This window comes from Argopecten irradians, chromosome 14, assembly GCF_041381155.1.
Source record: "Argopecten irradians isolate NY chromosome 14, Ai_NY, whole genome shotgun sequence".
NCBI classification, from domain to species: domain Eukaryota; kingdom Metazoa; phylum Mollusca; class Bivalvia; order Pectinida; family Pectinidae; genus Argopecten; species Argopecten irradians.
In genome coordinates this window covers 11658956-11681900 of record NC_091147.1, presented here as the reverse complement: position 1 = coordinate 11681900, position 22945 = coordinate 11658956, and the positions used below count along the sequence as shown (strand labels likewise).

General features: G+C 35.1%; 2 protein-coding genes across 7 annotated transcripts; one reads left to right on the top strand and one right to left on the bottom strand.

The window, feature by feature from the left end:
- LOC138307391 (protein toll-like) lies at window positions 1-7643 on the bottom strand. Of its 6 annotated transcripts, none has more exons than XM_069248109.1 (3): window positions 7114-7643; window positions 6364-6761; window positions 1-3682 (listed from the first exon to the last, which is right to left on the bottom strand). In XM_069248109.1, exon 3 carries the CDS (start codon window positions 3574-3576, stop codon window positions 97-99), a length of 3480 nt encoding a protein of 1159 aa, XP_069104210.1. In that variant the 5' UTR covers window positions 3577-3682; window positions 6364-6761; window positions 7114-7643; the 3' UTR covers window positions 1-96. The 6 variants fall into 6 exon arrangements, with proteins under 6 accessions (XP_069104210.1, XP_069104211.1, XP_069104213.1 ...); XM_069248110.1 differs by having other exon boundaries at window positions 6364-6724; XM_069248112.1 differs by having other exon boundaries at window positions 6608-6724.
- Window positions 7644-21055: 13412 nt separating this feature from the next.
- On the top strand, window positions 21056-22349 carry LOC138307037 (aggrecan core protein-like). Its single transcript, XM_069247663.1, has 2 exons — window positions 21056-21110; window positions 21346-22349. Exons 1-2 carry the CDS (start codon window positions 21056-21058, stop codon window positions 22347-22349), a joined length of 1059 nt encoding a protein of 352 aa, XP_069103764.1.
- Window positions 22350-22945: the final 596 nt, after the last annotated feature.

Genomic DNA, 22945 nt, shown 5'->3' with positions numbered 1-22945 from the left:
TAAAAGTGTAATAATTGTCTTCTACAGTCGACCCACAAACAGGATTTGCACTCCACACAACATACATCTAGAATCTAGCAAGGCGACGAAATTATATTACACATTAAAAGCAATATCATTTAAAGTAATGTCATGGTCTATGCCATAATGGACGATACCATTTAATTGGGGGACGATACACCCGACTTGTCGGAAGGAAAGTCTTAGCTTTTTGAAGAAGTTCTCGTCTGCCACAGAAAGTGTCACGTGAGATTTAAGATAGTGACGGAGTTCTTTGTCCTGAACCGACTCCATATTTATATCACGCATCAACACAACAACAAGATGATTGTACTTATCTCGCAGGGACTTTTGTACTGCCGCACGGAATGTATACAGAGACCACTCGTCCACAAATGTGTTCTCAGACACGATAAAAAGAGTATGCGAGGAACCAGACACTGCTTGTAGAATGTTCTCTTCCTTTGCAGCCCCGAGAGTAAAATCTTTATCAGGGATACACAAGGAATAGCCCAATCTTTGTAACTTAGGACACATGTCGTGGATAATGAAAGATAAAATATCTTCAGAATAGTTAAGAAATAATGAAATATCGCTTATGTACACACTGCTCACAGAGTTTCTATTTCTATTTTCAAGTAAGCTCTGTAGCATTGGTTTCTCGCGTGTCTCGTCTGATGCCCTATTTTCGGGCATATACATGTAGTATATCAATTTTTTCGTGATAATCCGCTCTTTAACTTGGAGACAGCGAGTATGTTTCATTACACAAGCCATTTCCGAGTCTGGTACATCCGAAGCGAGCACACCATCAACTACAAACTGTATGAAACCTGTACCATTGTCTGGGATACGTCTCTTAATCTCCGTCCATGCCATTTGAAGTTTGGCATCACGTAAAAAGTCTTTAGATAATACTATTAGAACTTTGCGCGTCTGTTCCACGAGGCATGTGATGTTATCCTGGAGAGAGAAACCGGCCACACAGTCGGTACAGATATCAAAAATGTGAAACTCGTGTCTACCTCCTCTTATCCTCTGTGACAATGGTAATACATTCTCCGTGACCCAGGCTTGAGTTGAAGGTGAATGAACAACAACTAGATCTATCGACTTCTTGGCGAGTCTAACTGTCTTATCGAAGGGACGAATCCCAGTATATATATATAAGAATACCTTTACTTCCAGTCGGTAAATGCAGACCAAGGCGACAAGGGAGATGACTATTATTATTGCGATGGGGGATACAGTAGCTGGGATAGTCACGTGCTTTCTTGCATCAAAGACATGCTTACAAACAAACTGTGTGCTGGGAACTTTGATAAGCGGTTTTGCTGTACCTATCTGCGTATTGCAGGTCACTGTTGACGGATGCAGTACCACGTCTTTATTACGTTCTACCCACGACCTCATCCAGAGGGAGTGACAGTCACACGAAAAAGGATTGTCTGTGATAGAAAGTTCGGCTAGATTAAGGTTTTGGATCTCTTCTGGGAGACCGATGAGATTGTTTGAAGATAAATGGAGATTTTCAATGAAATTGAACTGCAGCACAGCGTCTCTGTCGATGTGACTGATCTGGTTTGACGTGAGGAGCAGCGTTCTTACTCTTGAGAAGTAGTTTCTGGTCTCGATCTTCGTTATATTATTAACTTGAAACCACAGATCCAGCACGCCTTCTGGGAGATACACAGGAAGTGACATCATATCCGTGTTTCGACAGTCGACGATGATGATCCGAGAATAGGTTCGCTCATAACACCTACACCTCGCTGGACACAAAGACACATTCGCTTTACAATAAGTTTCTTCTTTTTTCACTTCCAAAAGTGTTCGGCCGTGTAGTTCCTGGGGAGTGGCGCATTCCCATTCGCGGAAAAAATAATCATTCGGCGTTATGGTTGCGTTCTGAGCGTATTGGTGAATTACATCAATCAGTGGTAGGATACCACAGTCGCACATTAAAGGGTTGTTGTGTAAATTAAAATGGAAATGTATTAGGAGCAGGATTAGTTTCACTTTGCATCGCTCACTTAGATTACCAGAAAGGCCAATGCCCTGGATCTGGTTTTCCGAAAGATTGATTTCCCGGATGTGGTTCGGACGTAAAAATAAATCATCTTTCGTATCACTTACCGAGTGAACAATGCTTTCAATCATTAGATTGTAATCTAAATCCTCAAGTTGACCCGAAAAATTGGTTAAGGTTATCGATGTGTTTTGAAGATCGATGCGTCGAAGGCTCCGGATGTAAAACGTTATTTTCGGAATATGTCGAAGTGGATTGTTGCTGAGACCTATTGTTTTCAGTACTATGGATTGAAGTGGAAAAGAGGCTTCCGTTATAACAGCTAGATTGTTCCTGTCTAGGTACAACGTTTCTAGATATAGTAATTTTGCAAACAATCCTTTACGGATAACTGACAATCTATTTGAAGCCAGGTTGATATAAACTAGATTTGGAGAGTCATCAAAAATACCGTCAGGAAGATCCTCGATACGATTGTTATACATATCTAAATGACGAAGTGACGTCAGTCCAGAGAAAAGCCTTGCCGGAAGTGATGTTAGTTTGTTGTTCCTAAGACAAATGTTCTGAAGATAAAAAACTTGACGGAAGCATTTTTCACCGATGTCCTGAAGACTGTTATTGTTAAGTGAAATCATATGGAGAGTCCCATGGAATTCAAAATCACTCAAGTTCCTGATATTGTTGTTATCCAAATCATAGACACGCCGGTATACATTGGGTGGAATATCAATATTGAGTGAAAGGCTGTACTGACTTTGGAAGTAAAGGGATCGCGAAAAGTTCCTGGGCAAATAAGAAAGCTCCTCGTTCCACGGAAAATTAGCCGGAGGTTTCGTAAAATTATTGTTTGGAATTTCTAAAGATTCAAGAAACGGAAATGTGTGTATGATACCATATGGTAGTTCATCCCAATCCAAGTGGATGAAAGTAAGTTCCTTCATTTCTGGAAATGATTCTGGACCCGACATGATTTCGAGGACATCTTGTTTTACACTTTCAGGCGTATTGTCAATTGTCAAAGCCACTGCACTTTTCAGAAGTCCTCTCTTGCACGATGCTACTGAACAGTTCGATAAACCATCGACCGGTGTATCCATCAATGTAACCACGCGCATGTCGAACGCGTCAGAGAACATGTGAAGAGTTTCCATATCGAAAGAACAACCTTTTACCTGGAAATAGGCGACAACATTATAAAACATATCACGTAGTGCGTCTACGTCCGTAAGTTCGATATGGAGAGGGCTATTGCAAGCAAAGGCGAATATAGCAGTAACGACACGGTCCACAGGGAAATCGTACGAGGTAATGAGCTGAGTACCGTTTATTGTACATGAACCGTTAGCAGTTTGTAGAGCAAAAACCTTAGCAATGATTGTGACGTCACTTCCGTCGATCTGATACAAGACTGGCATCTGTGTGTAGTTATGCGTAACATATTTACACTCTTCTCTGTTCAGTTGTATTGTCAGACTAACACACGACAACAACAATAAAAAGTATATACACGGACAGAAACCCCGAATACAAAAGTCTGCCATCATCAAACCAAGATCCTGCACGTGTAGTCGGACTCAAACATGGCTTCTTATCAGCAGACGGTCCATTATATCCTTTCAGTCCAGGAATGGCTCAGGCGTTAGGTTATATCTGCAAATAAAGAAAAACACATATAATTTAAATACGATATATGCTTAAAGTTTATTTGAGGCAGAAAAGTTTAGGATATATATTATGTAAAGTAAATTGAAATTTATTCATAGATTTTCGTAGTGATTCCATATTTAACTTCACTTAACTATAGAAAGCTTCAAACCACGCCTTCAGGGGACATTATCCACACAGTCGTCGTTTGATGCGAAGACTTATGGCTTAAGTTTACATGTTTCTGATGCAATTTATGTCAGTGTTATAAAACTGTGTACTTTTGTCTTGGGTAGAGGCCTGACGCATTAGCTCAATGATAAACATGTTGTTGTTTACATTTGATATGCGCGATATAGGATGGTATCAACACCGTAAATCAATATACTGTCTGCATTTAAAATTCGATCATTTGCGAATTAAAATGTGGTAACACATTTATGTATAAGGAGCAGATCATCGACTAATTCATTATATGTTAGTTTAAATTACATTACAGAAGGTAACAAATCGCTAAACTAACCAAAAGTTGAAAAAAAAAGTTTAAACCTCCGTTTCTGTTCTGGAAATGTGAATTATTTGCTTGCTAGGTCTTTAGGTTTAGCCCGACATCAAATTTCTAACGGCTCATGTACATGACGCTATATATGTCGACTTTCCGTTATGATAAGTGTTCGTTGTTGTCTTAGTTACAATGAAAACACGAATATATATCAACAACATGTGTTTTATACAATAGGTAACTCTCCACGAAATAATTCCAATGTTCTAAACCACAACATTAGTACCCACTAATATTCTATAATAGACGATGTGTAGTATAAGCATCATTTAATACCTCTTAATGTTTCTTTCTTTGATATATTATATCAGATAAATGGATTAATAAATATGTAATTTCACATACACACACACTCTCTCTCTCTCTCTCTCACAATAAGGATTGTTAGTACTAAAAGGTATATAAGTTTGTTTATCAATAGCTGAGGTCAAGTAGCGAACTGTCTCGGCGTCCCAATACAAGTCTGTGGTAACACACTACAATGTAGTGGTAAAGTGACACTCCCACCATATAACATATCACGTAATATATAAAAAAAGCTTCCGTTTGTCGTTAATATATATTGATGTCAAACATAATATAGCTCATGAATGACAACAGTATGAAGTAAACTAATTTAAGTGAAAATAAATTAAAGTAGAGACTAGTCACTACTCTTATAAAAATGAACCTTTGGTGACCAAAAAGGGGTAGATTTTTTACTCAAAAGCGGTAGCATTGCACGTGGTATTTTTCGCGGCGCATCAGAGATATATAAATATCAATAAAATGCAAAATAATTATAAAAACATGTTTTGTTAACAAATTATGTTTTAACTTTGAATATCACCATAGGCCTTGGTGGCTCATTTTGCATTTTTTTAATGTTAATTGAGGCTTACATTAAATTTAGAAGATGCAAAATGCCAATAAATATATTGTATACTTTTATTTCAATGTATTTAACTGTTATCACCTTTTTTAAATATACATTTTGTCTATTTTTTTTCACTTTATTTAATACATACTGGACTCATTTTCTTTTGATTTATGTAAGAAAAATACAAATATTTGTTTCTAAAACGTTCACCAATATTCTAGAAAAAAAATCTAATCCCCCTGCGAAAAAAAAATCTTTTTTTAGTGAATTCCTGAAATTTTATACCAAAATCCGGCTCCTTTATTAGAATCACCTCATTCCAAAATGGCGGCCATTACGATTGCAAAGTTTATGACTTTCTGCAGACACCATACGCCTATTTTACATTAAAAACGTGAGTAAATCATTTCAATTATAAGCAGTGTTTGTTTTTTAAATGAAGTTAACTAGTTTTTTAGCACAAAATTTATTGAAAGGCCAGATGATTGTTTCCTTACGTTAGGCCTACATACTACACATCGTTACACTAAGACACGTGAAATAAGTGACACCACCAAGCCAAGGTGGAACTAGCCCCAGGCTGTTAATTAGCACCAGTGGGTGTTGGTCAGGGAGTGTTCACACCTCCTTTGTTTACTTAATTATCAAGCCAGTCCCCCTACACTGTCTGGTATGCATTTTGGAGCCACCATGGCAGACCCACCCGACTAAAAACAAATTCAGAAATCGGAAGAAAAAAATAATAAAGAAGATGTTTTGCAGAAATCGGAATATTTGGATATTTAAGCGGTAGGCGGAATATCAGCTTCAAAAGCGGTAGACTTCCGCCTGAATCGGTAGGGTTAACATGTCTAGTCACTACTCTTATAAAAATGAACATTGTGTATGATGATTTCAGAGGTAAGACTAGTATTGTTACGTAGACCAGAGTTTCCGTTATACTAACAGAGATCAAATATAATCATAACGTAGACTTCCCGACAAAACATACGTAAAAGTGAACATTTCCCTACCGCATTTAGTTGGCTATAGTACATGAAGTAAGTTACAATACAACAGACATTTTGACATCCTTAGTCAAATCATCCATCAAATTGTTTAATCACAATCACAATAGGAAGGAATGATATACTACTTACTAAGTACTAATGTGTTTATTTGATTTGTCGTCAGTGTTGTAAACATCGTCAACAAATATTAAACAACATCAAATACACTAGGAGAGTACAAATAGGTAGCAGTATATAGTTATATTTTACTACGTACAATACCCATCGTTTGGTGATATCACGAGTGGAGCTGGCCTGGTAAATCACTAGCAGGAAGACGAAAGAACGATGTCCCATCATCGCCGGCCGTAAACAGACGAATCACTTTGCACCTGCTTCTTATAGTATCGAATGTCCTCAATTTGTTGTGCTCACATATTTAAACTATTCATGCACACTTCTAGTCCATTAAATGCTGGTGTGAACCGGTTGTTATGCTAAATGGTATGTGAAAATCGTACCTGTAATTGGGATATACACAGTCTAGGCATCTGTCTTTCTGGTGTACAGAGAAGTGACTTTTTTCATTCTAAAATGTAGCCAATGTGTTGACTCCAGATTCTATTCTCAACTGTAATCTGATTGCCTACACTTATCAATGTTACTTTCTTCTACCTGGAAAATACTACCTGTTGTTTACTCCGAAAAACACACCCAAAGTATAATTTAGGTCAATAACATGTACTTGGATAAGGGTAAACGTCACAGATAACATTTTACATACAATACCAATACAAAGTTTGAATGTTATATACAGAAAAAAAATTCTCTGTTGCCGACGCGACTTTTTGTTAAGAAACTTTGTGAACAGAAATTTTAAATCAAATTGAATTTGAATTTGAAACCTTTAAGGCAATTTCGACATGTTTACATTTTCAAATATATATTATACAGTAGCTATCATTGGTATGCACATATAAAGTTATCGACATCAAATGTTTACTGGTAATAACACAATAAGACTTACCCATTTGTGCACACTTCGAACCTCAAGCCTCTCCATGCGCCTGGACGTTTAGTTTACACCGATCAGGTAAAAAGAAAACTACGGAAATTAATTTCACTCTTGTTATACTGTTACAGTATACTGTTATGAATGGACGATGCATCACTACAACATTGTAATTCGACCTTCATTTTATAATGTACATGTATATCACTGAGAACGAGAGAGGTTTTTTGGTCTCGTAAATACGCGCATTAATAGATAAGTTTCGATCCTTCACTTTACCGAGTGTTTTCAGCACGTAAGATAATATTTTATTGTCGTAAGAGATGAGATATCCTGTTGACGGTTTGGCCGTGTGTGTAGGGGGATGGGAGTGTGGAGAGGCTGACAATATAATTACGCATGACTGGTTACGTTTAACGGTCAAGTGGTCCTCAACCAAACTTTTCCTGTCTATACCACCAAACTACTGTAGATATTGTTTATAATGTTACCAAAGTAACATGTAATTAACTCGACCAGATACAGACAAAAACTACAAATGTCCCACCCGACGTCTGAAACAGCAACAATAACCTGGATGATATACAATGTACTTTGTATTTATTTCATCAACTTTTATAATGAATGAATGAATGAGTGAGGGAGTGAGTGAGTGAAGTGAGTGAGTGAATGAATGAGTGAGTGAGTGAGTGAGTGAGTGAGTGAATGAATGAATGAATGAATGAATGAATGACCATATTTCCATTAAATATGAATATTAAATTTAATACCAAATGTATAAAGCATTAAATAAAACCGTGTCTAACACAAAATCATATACATTTTTACTTATCTTATATATATATGACTATACAATCAAGTTTAAATGTAAGCATATGGTTTGATAGTGTCTTAAAATATGTAGATACAATAGACCATATATGTATCTACAGTGTAAAACGCGACATTAAAATGTTGAATAATTTTTAGGCATAAAAAAGCTACATAATATTTATTGTAAATCGTATATCAACACGTCACACCTTTAAAGAACTTATTTCACGGAAATAAATGTCACGCTCAAAAACCTGAAATGTTGACCCTTACTTGTTTACCTATTACAGATAATGGTTAATAGCATCATTAGGTTTTATGACATTCTAAACCACGGGAACTGATTTACTGGTATACGTGACGCTACCCAATTTGGTACACTTTTTGAAGAAATTGGTAAAAATTTCTTACGTGTGCTTGAATTCAGATTTTTCTTTTAACATTCAACAAATAGCTAGATGCCTTCTGCTTTAATTTCGTGATTTGTTTACTTGTCAGCAGTGCATATATTTATAAATAGAGAGCTTTGAAGCATGCCCGGTCCAGCCCTGTGTTTCAGCAGGTTTGAGTACCCAAAATGGTACACCTGATAAATTTGATTTCATTAATAAATGTTCAGACATGATAAAAAATGTTTGAACTCGTTTAAGGAAAGTTCAAACATTTTTTAGTTGATTAAAGCCACATATCTATCAAAAGATCCCATTCAGCAATTGTTTTCCGTGTTTTAAATATATTTTAGAGTTGTGGCACGACGCTGTTTCCTGCATTTTTTCACAATTTCGTTATTTTCATTTCTAAATAGAGATAATAAGCAACAGGAAATAATATGACATATGAAATTGTCAGAGTTAAAATTAAGCACCTTAATTATTGTTCAGGACAGTTATTGTCAGTTTAGAGTGTAAATTGAAAATTCTGCCTCATATCTATTAAAAGTGTACCAATTTGGGTAGCGTCACGTTAGAATCAATGTTGGGAAATGAAAGTTACTACGTTACAGTCATTACAAACGTATTTACTGTATGATGATTTTCCTTATATCAGATACCTTTACGTTTTAGAAGATATTCCATTCATATACATATTTCAATGCATATCTACTGTACTGCTGACCTATATTGGTAATTTATGACACCTAGCTATTAAAGGAACATGGACCTTAAATAATTTGTTCTGTATGCTTAGATATGGTTTTCAGAGGTTTATTGAATATTTTATTACAACGATTGGTTATCTAAAACGACAAAAAAAACGTGGGGAATACCTACCTCAAAAATGATAAAAAAATAGACCGTCCAATTCTATTTTTGGAACACAAAACGAAAGCTGGCCGAAAGCGAGGTTATAATGAACAACAACCTTGCTGACGTGACAAGGAATATTAGTTTACCACATTTTAAGATTATTTTCTAATTAACGATGGTTGACAAATGAAGTTTAAGCCATATTTGTTATACAACAATTTGTATTTAGCGTAAGAATAATAAGTCAAAAGTCAAACGAGACTTTTCATTCGACAGAGCACCGCGAAGGGAGGTTCCTGACTTACTGCACATATATGTACATCACGCAAGTATAAATTGGGGAGTTGCTCCCGTCTCTTGCATTTCAGTGATCCATTTATATTTACCTACTTTCCCAATTGCGCACGTCACTGACTCTTTACGTACACTGTTTTCTATCAGAATTCGTTTGTGTTCGCTTCACCCACGTTTTTAACTCACCATTTTGTTTACATCCATTTAAATTGTGCAGTGCATTGTGGGAGGTCACTAAAGTTCAACACTACTATACTATCGTTACAAAATTCGACCGGGCCGGTTCAAAATACAGAAAGATGGAATTTCCAATATAGTTACCTTATTTGACACATTTGCACAATAACTGGTATATATATTACTTAGTAAGGTATCAGACATGTCGTAAATATGTATTTTACTCAAATTTACATGGTTTCTTTAGGTTCATGTCCCTTTAACTACCTGTCACGTGTAGATATTCGACGACATCACGACTTGTCATGATATCCGGTTAAAACCAGGTAAAAACTATCAACACACCTAAAATGTTTCGTTATTTTCATTTCTAAATAGAGATAATAAGCAACAGGAAATAATATGACATATGAAATTGTCAGAGTTAAAATTAAGCACCTTAATTATTGTTCAGGACAGTTATTGTCAGTTTAGAGTGTAAATTGAAAATTCTGCCTCATATCTATTAAAAGTGTACCAATTTGGGTAGCGTCACGTTAGAATCAATGTTGGGAAATGAAAGTTACTACGTTACAGTCATTACAAACGTATTTACTGTATGATGATTTTCCTTATATCAGATACCTTTACGTTTTAGAAGATATTCCATTCATATACATATTTCAATGCATATCTACTGTACTGCTGACCTATATTGGTAATTTATGACACCTAGCTATTAAAGGAACATGGACCTTAAATAATTTGTTCTGTATGCTTAGATATGGTTTTCAGAGGTTTATTGAATATTTTATTACAACGATTGGTTATCTAAAACGACAAAAAAAACGTGGGGAATACCTACCTCAAAAATGATAAAAAAAATAGACCGTCCAATTCTATTTTTGTAACACAAAACGAAAGCTGGCCGAAAGCGAGGTTATAATGAACAACAACCTTGCTGACGTGACAAGGAATATTAGTTTACCACATTTTAAGATTATTTTCTAATTAACGATGGTTGACAAATGAAGTTTAAGCCATATTTGTTATACAACAATTTGTATTTAGCGTAAGAATAATAAGTCAAAAGTCAAACGAGACTTTTCATTCGACAGAGCACCGCGAAGGGAGGTTCCTGACTTACTGCACATATATGTACATCACGCAAGTATAAATTGGGGAGTTGCTCCCGTCTCTTGCATTTCAGTGATCCATTTATATTTACCTACTTTCCCAATTGCGCACGTCACTGACTCTTTACGTACACTGTTTTCTATCGGAATTCGTTTGTGTTCGCTTCACCCACGTTTTTAACCCACCATTTTGTTTACATCCATTTAAATTGTGCAGTGCATTGTGGGAGGTCACTAAAGTACAACACTACTATACTATCGTTACAAAATTCGACCGGGCCGGTTCAAAATACAGAAAGATGGAATTTTCAATATAGTTACCTTATTTGACACATTTGCACAATAACTGATATATATTACTTAGTAAGGTATCAGACATGTCGTAAATATGTATTGTACTCAAATTTACATGGTTTCTTTAGGTTCATGTCCCTTTAACTACCTGTCACGTGTAGAGATTCGACGACATCACGACTTGTCATGATATCCGGTTAAAACCAGGTAAAAACTATCAACACACCTAAAATGTTTCTTATAAGAGATTCAATACATACCTGACACATGGCATCAGGTCTATGTATAGAAGGAGGAAGCTACTAGGCAGTCTTGGGGATTTTGTATACTTTTATCTGGAGTATTCCTTCTCTAACAACCTGGTACGGAATAGGTTATTGTTTCTAGCTTCAGGACCCGGGTCGTTTAAGGACGTTATTTACATATGAGTTAGATTCTGACCGATTTCATATTTTTTTACTTCCGAATCAATTATTGCGTAAGATAAGGGCGACTTGTGTAATGCTAATGCCATCGTATGAAAGTAGAGTTTTCTCTTTATGACAAGAAATGCTCATACAATCACACTATATGCTCTTACGTAAAAAGACTAGCAATTACAAATATAATGTATATGCTCAATAAAGCTTCAAATTTACAGGGCTATGATAAATATTATTTCCGACAGTATAACATTGGTTATGACTTCTGAAAATTTCATGTTCATCGAGTTCAGATGTCGCCATATTTTTATTTGAAATTGTAACTTCTATGATTTAATAATCATCAAAAAGACTTAAATCTATCATCTTAACATTTTACATAGAAACACATTACAGAACTCACGGAAACTTATGGATATCATAGTGTTATACCCACCTATTTCTAAAAGTGATCTGTAATTTCTTAAGTGAAAGCAGTGTTGTTTAAGCTAAAAAAGCTGCTATCAGACATGCCCAGTATTGAAGTGTAAGCTGTTCCAGTAACAAGTTACAAGGTAAATATGTTCATAAGGGCTATATTTATTAAGATATTTTTGAGTTATTAGTCGAATGTTTGGTAAAAAGTATCGTTAACTATATTTATTAAGATATTTTTGAGTTATTAGTTTAATGTTTGGTAAAAAGTATCGTTAACTTGCTTCGTGTTTTGACAAGTTTTCATAATAACATCTATATGTAAGCGATATGAAATATGTTCCAATATTATTTATGAAACATTTGAAACATATCATAGTATACATATAAAGTTAAGCAAATACTTTGTGAACATGGAAGGTAATTTTAATTTGCAAGTAATGGGTACATAATTTTGCACTATTGTTTTTTTCTATTTCATACAATGTACCAACAAGTAGACTCTGCCCAGTTACTTCTAGTACTGAAGTACAGTATAACCCCTCTGACTCGAACCCGCATTCCTCGAATACTCCTTATTCGTCGAACTAATCGCATGATCCGGTCCTTTTCCTCTAATAAAACCAAGGATTGCTGGAATAGCTATTAGTATTCGTCGAACAGGTATTCGGCATTTGAGAAATTTTCAAACATTCATTTTTATGTTATACACATTTTTTTTCAACTTGATATTGCTATCAAAAACCACTTTCATACAAGTTCGAAATGCTGAAAATCACGGTAATTAAAATGTCATTGACGTGCATTTTTATCATAGTTTAAGACAAGACGTTTTTGTTGTTGATGATCGATCGTGACCAACCTCGAGTGAGTCTAATACCCATATTTCTCGAACAATTATTCCCTTGCTCTTCGAGTTATAGGGGTTTTACTGTATATGTGGTTATGATATATGCTAATAAATAGTAATATTTTCAATGGTGTGAGACCAAGGATTTGTGAGACCAACTATTAGGTGTCCCACGTTAATCGAACGTTTCTTAACTTTTGTAATAAATTCTTTTGAAGAAATTTAAACAAAAGAATTATTTGAGGTTAGGGATTATTGACGAAACTGTGCTTTTCGCGTATGTACATTTTATTTTTCTTTAAGTTCTAATAAAACTTCAGATCAATCCAGAATTTCAGAAAATATTTATTTAATATCAGCACATCTGCTTCACATATATGTCAAAAGGAGTAAAGTATCAGTTGTTCTTCGATATAGGAAAGATTGATATTAATTTTTGGTTTTCTTAAAACTATTCTGCTAATCGTAATATTTCCTATTTTACTTCAACAAATGACTGAGCTTTCACCTGAAAGATTTTTGGATCTGTCCCAATGGTGGCTCAAACCAGTGAAAATGGTAGCATTCAGCGAGTGGGATAATTACTTTACACATTGTCAGTGTTATGTCATCGGGTCTCCTGGTCTGTCCTCAACAGAATACTCCAGTTGTTTCGATTTGTATGGTGTGAGTAATGGCTTGATTTAAACGTGCGTTTTTGCATATATATATAGGATTGACACACGTTAACAACGGAGAGGAATTATAAGCTTATTTTCCAACCCTTATCTTTTGTATGTGTAGCATGAGAGTTTAAACTATACTCTAATTAGGATCCGTCTCTTCTCAAATGTCAATGGGGACAACCTACGTCACCGGAAGAGATATCGGGCACACAAAAACAAGGAAAAAAACGCCCGCTTCTAGAAGAAAATCGGCTGAAATTATGACATAAAAGCAATACATCTTCAAAACCTTTCGTGCGTCAAAGACAGTGTATTGTTAGAGATTATACGAAGCTATTAGATATCGTCAAACTAGCTCAGATAATGCAAACACCTCGCCACAATATTTTTCGACAACAAGGATATCAGTCATATTTTATTCACCAAAACGTTATAAATTTTAAATAAATCAATTTTGCAGTCACAAAACTGTCCCGTTTACTAATATGTAATACATAACTGTTGAAAGAAAATATTTCATTCATTATATCTGCTAGTGGAGAAATACAGACGGTGCTTAATTAGAATTTATGAAGGTGATAACGGTCACACTTAGAACTTTGCTGGTAACTGTCACATCCAAAGTTATGAAAACTGAATATTGCAGCATTGTACATGTAGTAGTTATCTACGCATTCATGCAACTCAGTTCATAAGCAACCTTTATACTTTAACTGAATTTATCTTATCTTGAAAGACGACTTTTTAACCCACAATCACCGAATAGTTAGGAGCTATTCAAATCGCCTTTCGTCTATTCCTCGTCTGTCCGTCTTTTTTTCGACAGCATGGATACTGGTCACATTTTATTCACTGAAAAGTAAATTGTTAACTTTACTGTTATTTACTGATACAAAATACCTCATATTTCAAGTAGTAACTATCGTTCTTTTTATCCGCTACAAAAGTGACATACCTGTATATTTGGCGTGTAATTAAACAGCTGGAAAAAATAACAGAGAATGTAGACAGGACGACCAAATTGCACCGTATATCTTTATTGGGTGAGCAGAAATACTTGCAATTCGATTTAGGAATAATGTAAATAAACATGGTGTTAATATTGAAACTACAGATATTCTACAATCACAAAATGCAGACGATACTTATTTTACTTATTCTTTGAAAGAGCATTAATATTGATAAAACAGAGGGATAGGTAGCAAAAAGTATAGTCAAGAAACTCTCTTACCTGAACTCAATATACAATGGGAAAAAGTAAAAAAAAATATAAAAATTTGGAGTAAGACTTATTCAAACTAGCATGAAAAATGTGTATCTCATTATTGATTATTTAAAAGATCTTTACATGTATGCTTTCAATCCCGAAACGTGTTAGCCTAGAAAATATTTAGGGGTTTGCCATCTTCCATCTTCCTTTCGTTTTTAAAAGTAGGGCCAGAGGTAATGTTTACAGGTTTTACAAGAGAAATATCTTGCTAGTGTAGTTACTCTCATGAAAACAAACAGTGAATGTTATTACTAGGCAATGTTTTTTACACATACTATATTAATGTCACGTAGATATCCCTTAAATGATATGACTATTCCATGATCCAGTAGATGTCACGCTTCGTCTAGAGGCCAAAATGGGGATAAAATAAAATGCACAAATAATGTGAAAGAAATCATGTGCGTAAGGTGGTAAAATTCCATAAAAAGAAGCATACTCTGATAGAAAAAGGAATTCATATTATGCAGTAAAAATTTAATTAAGCAGATGTCTGTACGCGAATATATACATATAAGTGCCTGCTGGTAGGGTCGACTGGAGAGAAAAAAAAACTAGAAATAGCCACACTTATGTGGACGTAGAACGAATATACGTACCCGGCCTACTATACCTTTCGGCCGGGTACGAATTGGTCCCTATGTGTCGTAATGGAGCACTGCCTCCGAAAATCACTCGGGCATAGTTTTCTATACCTTTTTGTAGGTTTCCAATTATTTTATGCGTATACATGCATTTACATATTATTTTTGTCCAAAACAAACATAACTACCATTCTTAATATCTACCGTACCGCTCACAAGACGTCAAATTCACAATTTGTGGACTTGCCGTATAAATTCCCTTCAGAAAGACAATCATATGTAATATGTGAAAAAATAATGCCTCGATGAGAATTTGATATTTTATGTGGTTCAGTTTTATTGCCTAGTAGGTAAGCGATATCAAACAGGTACGATAAAAATGCAAACAAACGTTTTATAATGGTTTGCATAATCATTACTTTGCTCCATTAGCAGTAATAGGCACCAATTGTAGCTCTAAAGACAACACCATTTTCTGTCAAAAAGTCTTTTGAGCTACAATATTGCAGCTAATGTGGACGCCGTTAAAATAACTTACTAACTAATTACGTTTCTAATGAACGGATGGTCTTGTGTAATCTATGTTGATTACGGGTATGCATATGCACATAATGTACACATGACTGGTAATGCAATGTAGACGTCTGTGTGTATCATATTGTAGTTAAAAAGTAATTGAATGAAGAAATACTTTCTGACTTTCATATTTATGTAAAGAACTCTTTTTATTTTCTGATAGATCGGAGTGGTTACATGGGGTATCGATATTTTGAATTGTCCGTGATGATGCACAATGACGTCCATATTCCTACAATGCTGATGACTTCTTAATCGAAAGATAATCCCAGTTTAAAAAAAATAACACATTGGTCCTGTTGATATCATAATCAGTATTTGAAAAGGGTTCAGAAAAACAATAGTTTGTGGAAAAATGATTTGTTCAGTTATATGTTTAATATCTTGTGAACTGCTTTGATTTGAATGTTGAATGCAGGCAATACATAGAAACTACCTCGGATGGGCTTCGAACTCTAGACACAGAGGTAAGTAGAAAATAAAAAGAGTTAAAGAGTTGATGTACAAAGGGAAAAAATCGGAAAAAAATGTGCAGGTTTTATACCAGTTTCATGGTCTTCTTTATTATGTCCTTATCGATAATGCCAACCCTGCAGTGTATTTCAAAATGGAAATAAGTTTAACTCTATCCTGTTTTCTGTTCCAGTGCTATTCAATACCATCTTCTTACTCACACCCAATCTGTTTTTGAAGTGTACTATAGGTTTTTTTTTTTTTTTTTTTTTGTGTGTGTGTGTGTTTTTGTTTTTGTTTTACAAAGATAGACTAAACGTTTTATATATTTTCAAACATTTTGTTCAGCTTGGAAAGTATGATCGAAATGATTTCTGAACTTTTTTCACATCGACAGACTAATTTTTTTTCTCTTTTTCTAAACATATTATTTAGCATGTGAAGTATGGTTTATGTAATATTATGATTTATGTGCGGCGTTTCTGTGTCTAATATACTTCAGCAGACTGAGACAAAAGACCAGATATCCTTACAATGCTATAGCATAGTGTTGTATAAACTTTATCTTTCTACCAAAATAGGTGGTTTAACCTCTATCTCTTCTGCTTTCATTTTAAAGGTAACTAAATCCTGCCCATTTATAACCTTTGTGTACTTATATTTTTTTATTGAAGGTGATAGTGTACACATCGATCGTACTCGTCATCGAAACCTCACACATAGAACGTTCACTGACTGTGTACCAATATCCCTTCCTAAAAGATTACTTACACTTACTCATTACTGAAAAAAATCTCGTTCCGTTTTTAAATGCACCCACAATACTAGAGAGTAAGTCCCTCTTAAAGCTGACAATGCAAGTTAAAAACATGCATTTGAAATTTTAAAAAAAATTATTAACGAAATACTTTTTTCAAAAATTGTTTCTGAGACATCCCCTAGTTATGACAGTGTGGTATCTAAGGAAGTGGCAGCCATTTTTCTTTTGCTCTGCTTAGTAACCTTCACTGGCCAACCCCCTATATAAGGCACGGGACACTTGACACACGTGTGTCATTCTAAACATGTCTTGTCTCAGATACACATGCCCCGATATTGGAAATAACAATGTCAAATTGAAAATAAACATTGCACTAACCTGCCAATATTTCATTGAAGTAATAGATGAATGTGTTGTCAGCTATATCCCAACATATGTCCAATACGAGCTAATAAAACACTTCAATATACACGATGTTTTACACGTACATCGACACGTGTGTGTGATAGTTGTCGCTCGTTCGGGTCAGGTACGTAGTCACGTGTATACGGTCAGTTGAGTGCATCGGGTACGATGACATACGTGGAGATATGTGGACGGATTATTGTTTGGATTTCTATTCACTTGCGTTGAAATTTTATTTTGAGAAACATCTAAATGACAACTTAGAGGAGTTGACATGTTAATTGCTAAAAAAAGGTCCCATATAGTTTTACAGGTGAGGGTTTTGTTTACCTATTTGTAGGTGATATATACTGTGGAATGCTAGGTGTATAGGTACATGAATGAGCGCACGTGTGTCGATTCACGCGCTTTATATAGGGGTCGGCGAGTCGTCGGAATGTAAAACAAAAATGGCTGTCCTCAACCGGGGAATGTCTCATAAACGATTCTTGAACAACGAGTATACTTATTTTAAAAAAGATCATTTTAATAATTTTAACTTGCATTGTCAGCTTTAATACCGTTTACTGGTCCATGTATATGGCAGTAAGAGTTATCTCCCTTCCATCTTCGCTAACCAAGGTTAAACAAAATCTTATGGATACCATTGCACTGTGCACACACTGTATAGTTTCGGTTTTTGGCTGATTTTGATGGTTTTATATGACATTGAAAGTGTTCCATTGTTCTGCGATGGAAGAGTTTTACCTGCTGTATATGATAATCGTATCGGTTTACACTAAAAGCGTAAGCTTTTAACGCAATAGACATTAGAAAAATATATCTAGATGACCGTAATATCAAAACATGATGACCGTAATATCGAGAGCTAATGATCGGAAGGATGACCATAATATTTCATAATTTTGAATGTGGCCCCATAGATGACTGTAATATAATATAAAATACTCAATGGTTTAAAGTCTTAGGTTGAACTTGATAGAATCATGTGGATCAGTATTAAAACCAATTAACCTAATATTTCAAAATACTTGTTGGAAACATGTATACAGCACATGATGCAGATGTAGATCAATCAGGCATAACGTTCTACAGTGAATAAATTATCTTTTATGGCCTTGTTGAGAGGGTACTTATAACCTTGGCGAGGACAGTAACCCATCACGAGACAATATTATGATGTAGTACTGCCTTCTCAAACAGATGATTATGGGTCTACTCGCCCTGACATCTGTAGGACCTCTTTCCATTTCATCGTAAGTTATAGTTAAACACTTCAAGGACTTCCACACCACGTTGTTACGCTATAAGTACAACATATAATTGGTAATATAATCGTGATAGATTCACATTTAACATTATGTATAAGCAAGAGAATATTACCATAAGGTTTAGTACACGCAAAAACATGCGGTACTTGAACTGGATAGGTCATGTAATAATACTATCCAAGTCTGATGTGTTTGCCATATCACTCATTAGAACCGGAAATGTAATGGTTTTAAAAGATGTTGTCTATATACACATCTATAAAGATATATCTCCATATAACGAAGCTATAATCCATTTTCACTTATTTCGTTAACTGTTATTAGTGCTAGAATATAGCCGACACGTGATAGCATCTCATGATCTGTACACATACATTGATTCAATATTAGCATGTTATAACATGGCATTGCATGTATAACTCCATGTAATTAACGCCTTATATTATTTTTCTGGATTTTTTGTCACTTCTCATAGGTCAAAAACACGCCACGTGATCACCGATAAAAAACTATATTGCAAACTTTCCGGAAGTAGCTTATAGAAAAAATATATTGCACGGTTATTTTTAGATAACGTTATCGTCTTCGTTACCAAAACGCTATGTGTTCCTGACGCTTTGAAACAAACGCTTTGATGACCTGAGTTTGAAGCGTAACCACAAAATGTGACAGACGACGTTGATTGTTTCGGCTTCTGTAAAAGATGATGATGACTTCCAGCTGATGACTGCAGTTTAAGCTTTTAAAGTTTCAATATAAACACGGTAGGAGAGTAGGAAATAATCAAATAACATTCATTAAGCGTCTGGAGCCATTAAATAGTCAATACGTTTGATATTTATTTTAAAATTCCACCTAGGCTACTCACAACATTAGGCCTAGGCTAATACTACTGTAAGTATACGATTTTTATTTTACGGAATGAAGTACTAAGCATAAGATAAGGTATCTTAATGTCAATCTGAATCTGTTAATATATGTTTGACGTCGAAGTGTATTATTTCAATGGAGAGCAAACTATACATTTAATTGACTGTGTCCTAAAGACATGGAGCTACATGTTTAATGGAGTACATGTGTGTAATTTACAAACACGCATGCACCGGGTTCATGTAATAAAAGCTTGAAGTGCATCAATTGATACTGCTTTCATATGTTGTTTTTGAATTATACTTGTTATAAAATCATAGGATTGTAACTGTCATCACGAAGCAGAATTTACAATGCGATGCTCATTTAGTTTCACACTCATTTCAAAATGTAAAAAATCCAGAAAAATAATAAAACAATTATAGCATTTTGATTACGGCCAATACATGGTTATATCGACCACAGAAAAAAATATTGACCGAGGACGTAGTTTTTCTTTGGTCGATATAACCATGTATCGATCAAAATGCTATATTTGTATAATATCGAAATGCAACTATCAAAACTTCAGTTGGAAGAATCTTTCAGACTATATTACAGTAATCTTATTTCATATTACGGTCAGCTGGTTTTGACAACACGTTGTATATTACGGTCATCTCAGATATATTTTCTAACGTCTATTACATTTCCAATGTAAACCGATATGATTTTCAGATACAGCAGGTTAAACTCTTCCATCAAAGAGTAATGGAAAACTGCCAACGTCATCTAAAACCATCAAAATCAGCCAAAAACCGAAACTTAGGATTTCGCCGGCATCCATCTTTGTATTCCAACAATGTTAGAGGTTAACACGACGAGATACTTTTAAACATTGCTTCGTGTGACCACTAACGAGCACGGCCACTGATTCATGTTGCTGGGCCACAGCTGATCAAAATGATCTAAGATGTATCAAAAGTCACATTTTATATGTTGTCACCTATCTTTTTGGATTTATATATCATAAATACACATATTTGCAAGACATATCCGACTAATTAGTCCAAGAAGCTATGATAAATGCATTTCTTATAACTTTCATCGTATTTTCACTAAAATTGGCCGCCATTCTTAATTTGAATAGGAATATTGAGGTTTTATGAAATTTAGGTATTGTCTAAATGTGTAGCAAAACAACCGGAACGAAGTGAGTCTCATTTCCATTATGCGTTTCGCTAAATTTAAATTTTGTGTTTTGTATTAACCATAGCAGCCATAATGTTTAGTGACAGTAGAATTGAGCACATCGACTTGCATACGATTTAACATGGATTAAACAATATATGGATGGTGCCATACAAAATTATTTGCAGGAATGGATTAATATATAATCAACAAGTAAGTCAATCAGTAATCGTTTATATATCTTGCCATTTAAATTGTCTTAGATACGTTTAAACCAAGCGACAAAAAACCGGGCGCTGCCAGCAACATGGCGGACATACGGATCTCGTATAAGGTCGCATATAAGACCTCACACACGTGTAGTAGTACCATCTTTGATGACTGTGATATATGTTACGGTCACCAGTGTATGTGTGCACAGTGCATTGGCTAACAAATCGAATTTGCTTCCATTTCTACAAGTGAGAAGTGATATATACATTACATTAATTGTTTTGGATTCATATTTGAACTCTAAAATTTACCCTTTTAACAAAACAGCTCTAAATTGATGTAAAACTAGTATGACGTAACCGGAAATCGGATAAAAACGGACAGGATTGGCAGGAACGGACAAAATCGGGGAGAAACAAACAGGATTGGACAGATTCGGACAGAAACAAACAGGATCAAATAGGATTGGACAGATTCGGACAGAAACAAACAGGATTGGACATGATTGTACAGAAACAAACAGGATTGGACAGAGTCGAGCAGAAACAAACAGGATTGGACAGAGTCGGACAGAAACAAACAGGATTGGACAGATTCGGACAGAAACAAACAAGATTGGACAGATTCGAGCAGAAACAAACAGGATTGGACAGAGTCGAGCAGAAACAAACAGGATTGGACAGAGTCGAGCAGAAACAAACAGGATTGGACAGAGTCGAGCAGAAACAAACAGGATTGGACAGAGTCGAGCAGAAACAAACAGGATTGGACAGAGTCGAGCAGAAACAAACAGGATTGGACAGATTCGAGCAGAAACAAACAGGATTGGACAGAGTCGAGCAGAAACAAACAGGATTGGACAGAGTCGAGCAGAAACAAACAGGATTGGACATGATTGTACAGAAACAACCAAGATTGGACAGATTCGGACAGAAATAAACAGGATTGGACAGATTCGGACAGAAACAACCAAGATTGGACAGATTCGGACAGAAGTAAACAGGATTGGACAGATTCGGACAGAAACAAATAGGATTGGACAGATTCGGACAGAAACAAACAGGATTGGACAGATTCGGACAGAAACAAACAGGATTGGACAGATTCGGACAGAAATAAACAGGATTGGACAGATTCGGACAGAAACAACCAAGATTGGACAGATTCGGACAGAAACAAACAGGATTGGACAGATTCGGACAGAAATAAACAGGATTGGACAGATTCGGACAGAAACAAACAAGATTGGACAGATTCGGACAGAAATAAACAGGATTGGACAGATTCGGACAGACACAAACAGGATTGGACAGATTCGGACAGAAACAAACAGGATTGGACAGATTCGGATAGGGAATAATCTTTCTCTTAATAGGTTTAAAAGTTGACAAATCATTTTAAGGTTTTTTTATTCTTCCAAAATTAGACAGAAGCGGTATAAACAAAGCAGAATCATAAAGCTAAGTTCGAAGACAAAACAATTTAAATAAAAGATTACTGTTTAAAATGCACAGATATTCTACAGTACTAAAAAAATACATGTATCACATTGTTTACAAACATGCTTTAGCTCGTTTCAGGTATGGTAATCAACATCTTGCCATAGAAATTGGAGATGGAAAAGTATCGAGCGGTCCGAGAAAATATGTATCTATTGTCATATAGTGTTCAATACAAGCTAGTGATGTTGTAGACGCAGAACTACATTGTACTTTTGTTGTATGTGAGTGTCCATTTCAATAAACTTACACTTTTCAATTTGTATTACATGTATTGCTAATTCAATTTGTTGCAATTTTGTTTCATGTTGTTGCACTATTTCCATATATACATTAAGTACGCTAAAGGTTAAGCTGACTAATTACATTTGGAATAAAGTACATGTATGAACTATACACGTACTGTGGGCCAGAGGCCTTTATTACTGAATCAAGAAGGTTGATTGATTGAATAATGCACGTTCATGAAAAGGTAATGGTATATT

Bases quoted from the DNA above. Each gene is read 5' to 3' on its own strand.
- LOC138307391 (XM_069248109.1), bottom strand. From the start codon at position 3,576: ATGATGGCAGACTTTTGTATTCGGGGTTTCTGTCCGTGTATATACTTT.
- LOC138307037 (XM_069247663.1), top strand. From the start codon at position 21,056: ATGGCGGACATACGGATCTCGTATAAGGTCGCATATAAGACCTCACAC. The intron at 21,111-21,345 runs GTAGTACCATCT...AAAAACGGACAG, and splicing joins TAAGACCTCACACACGTGTA to GATTGGCAGGAACGGACAAA.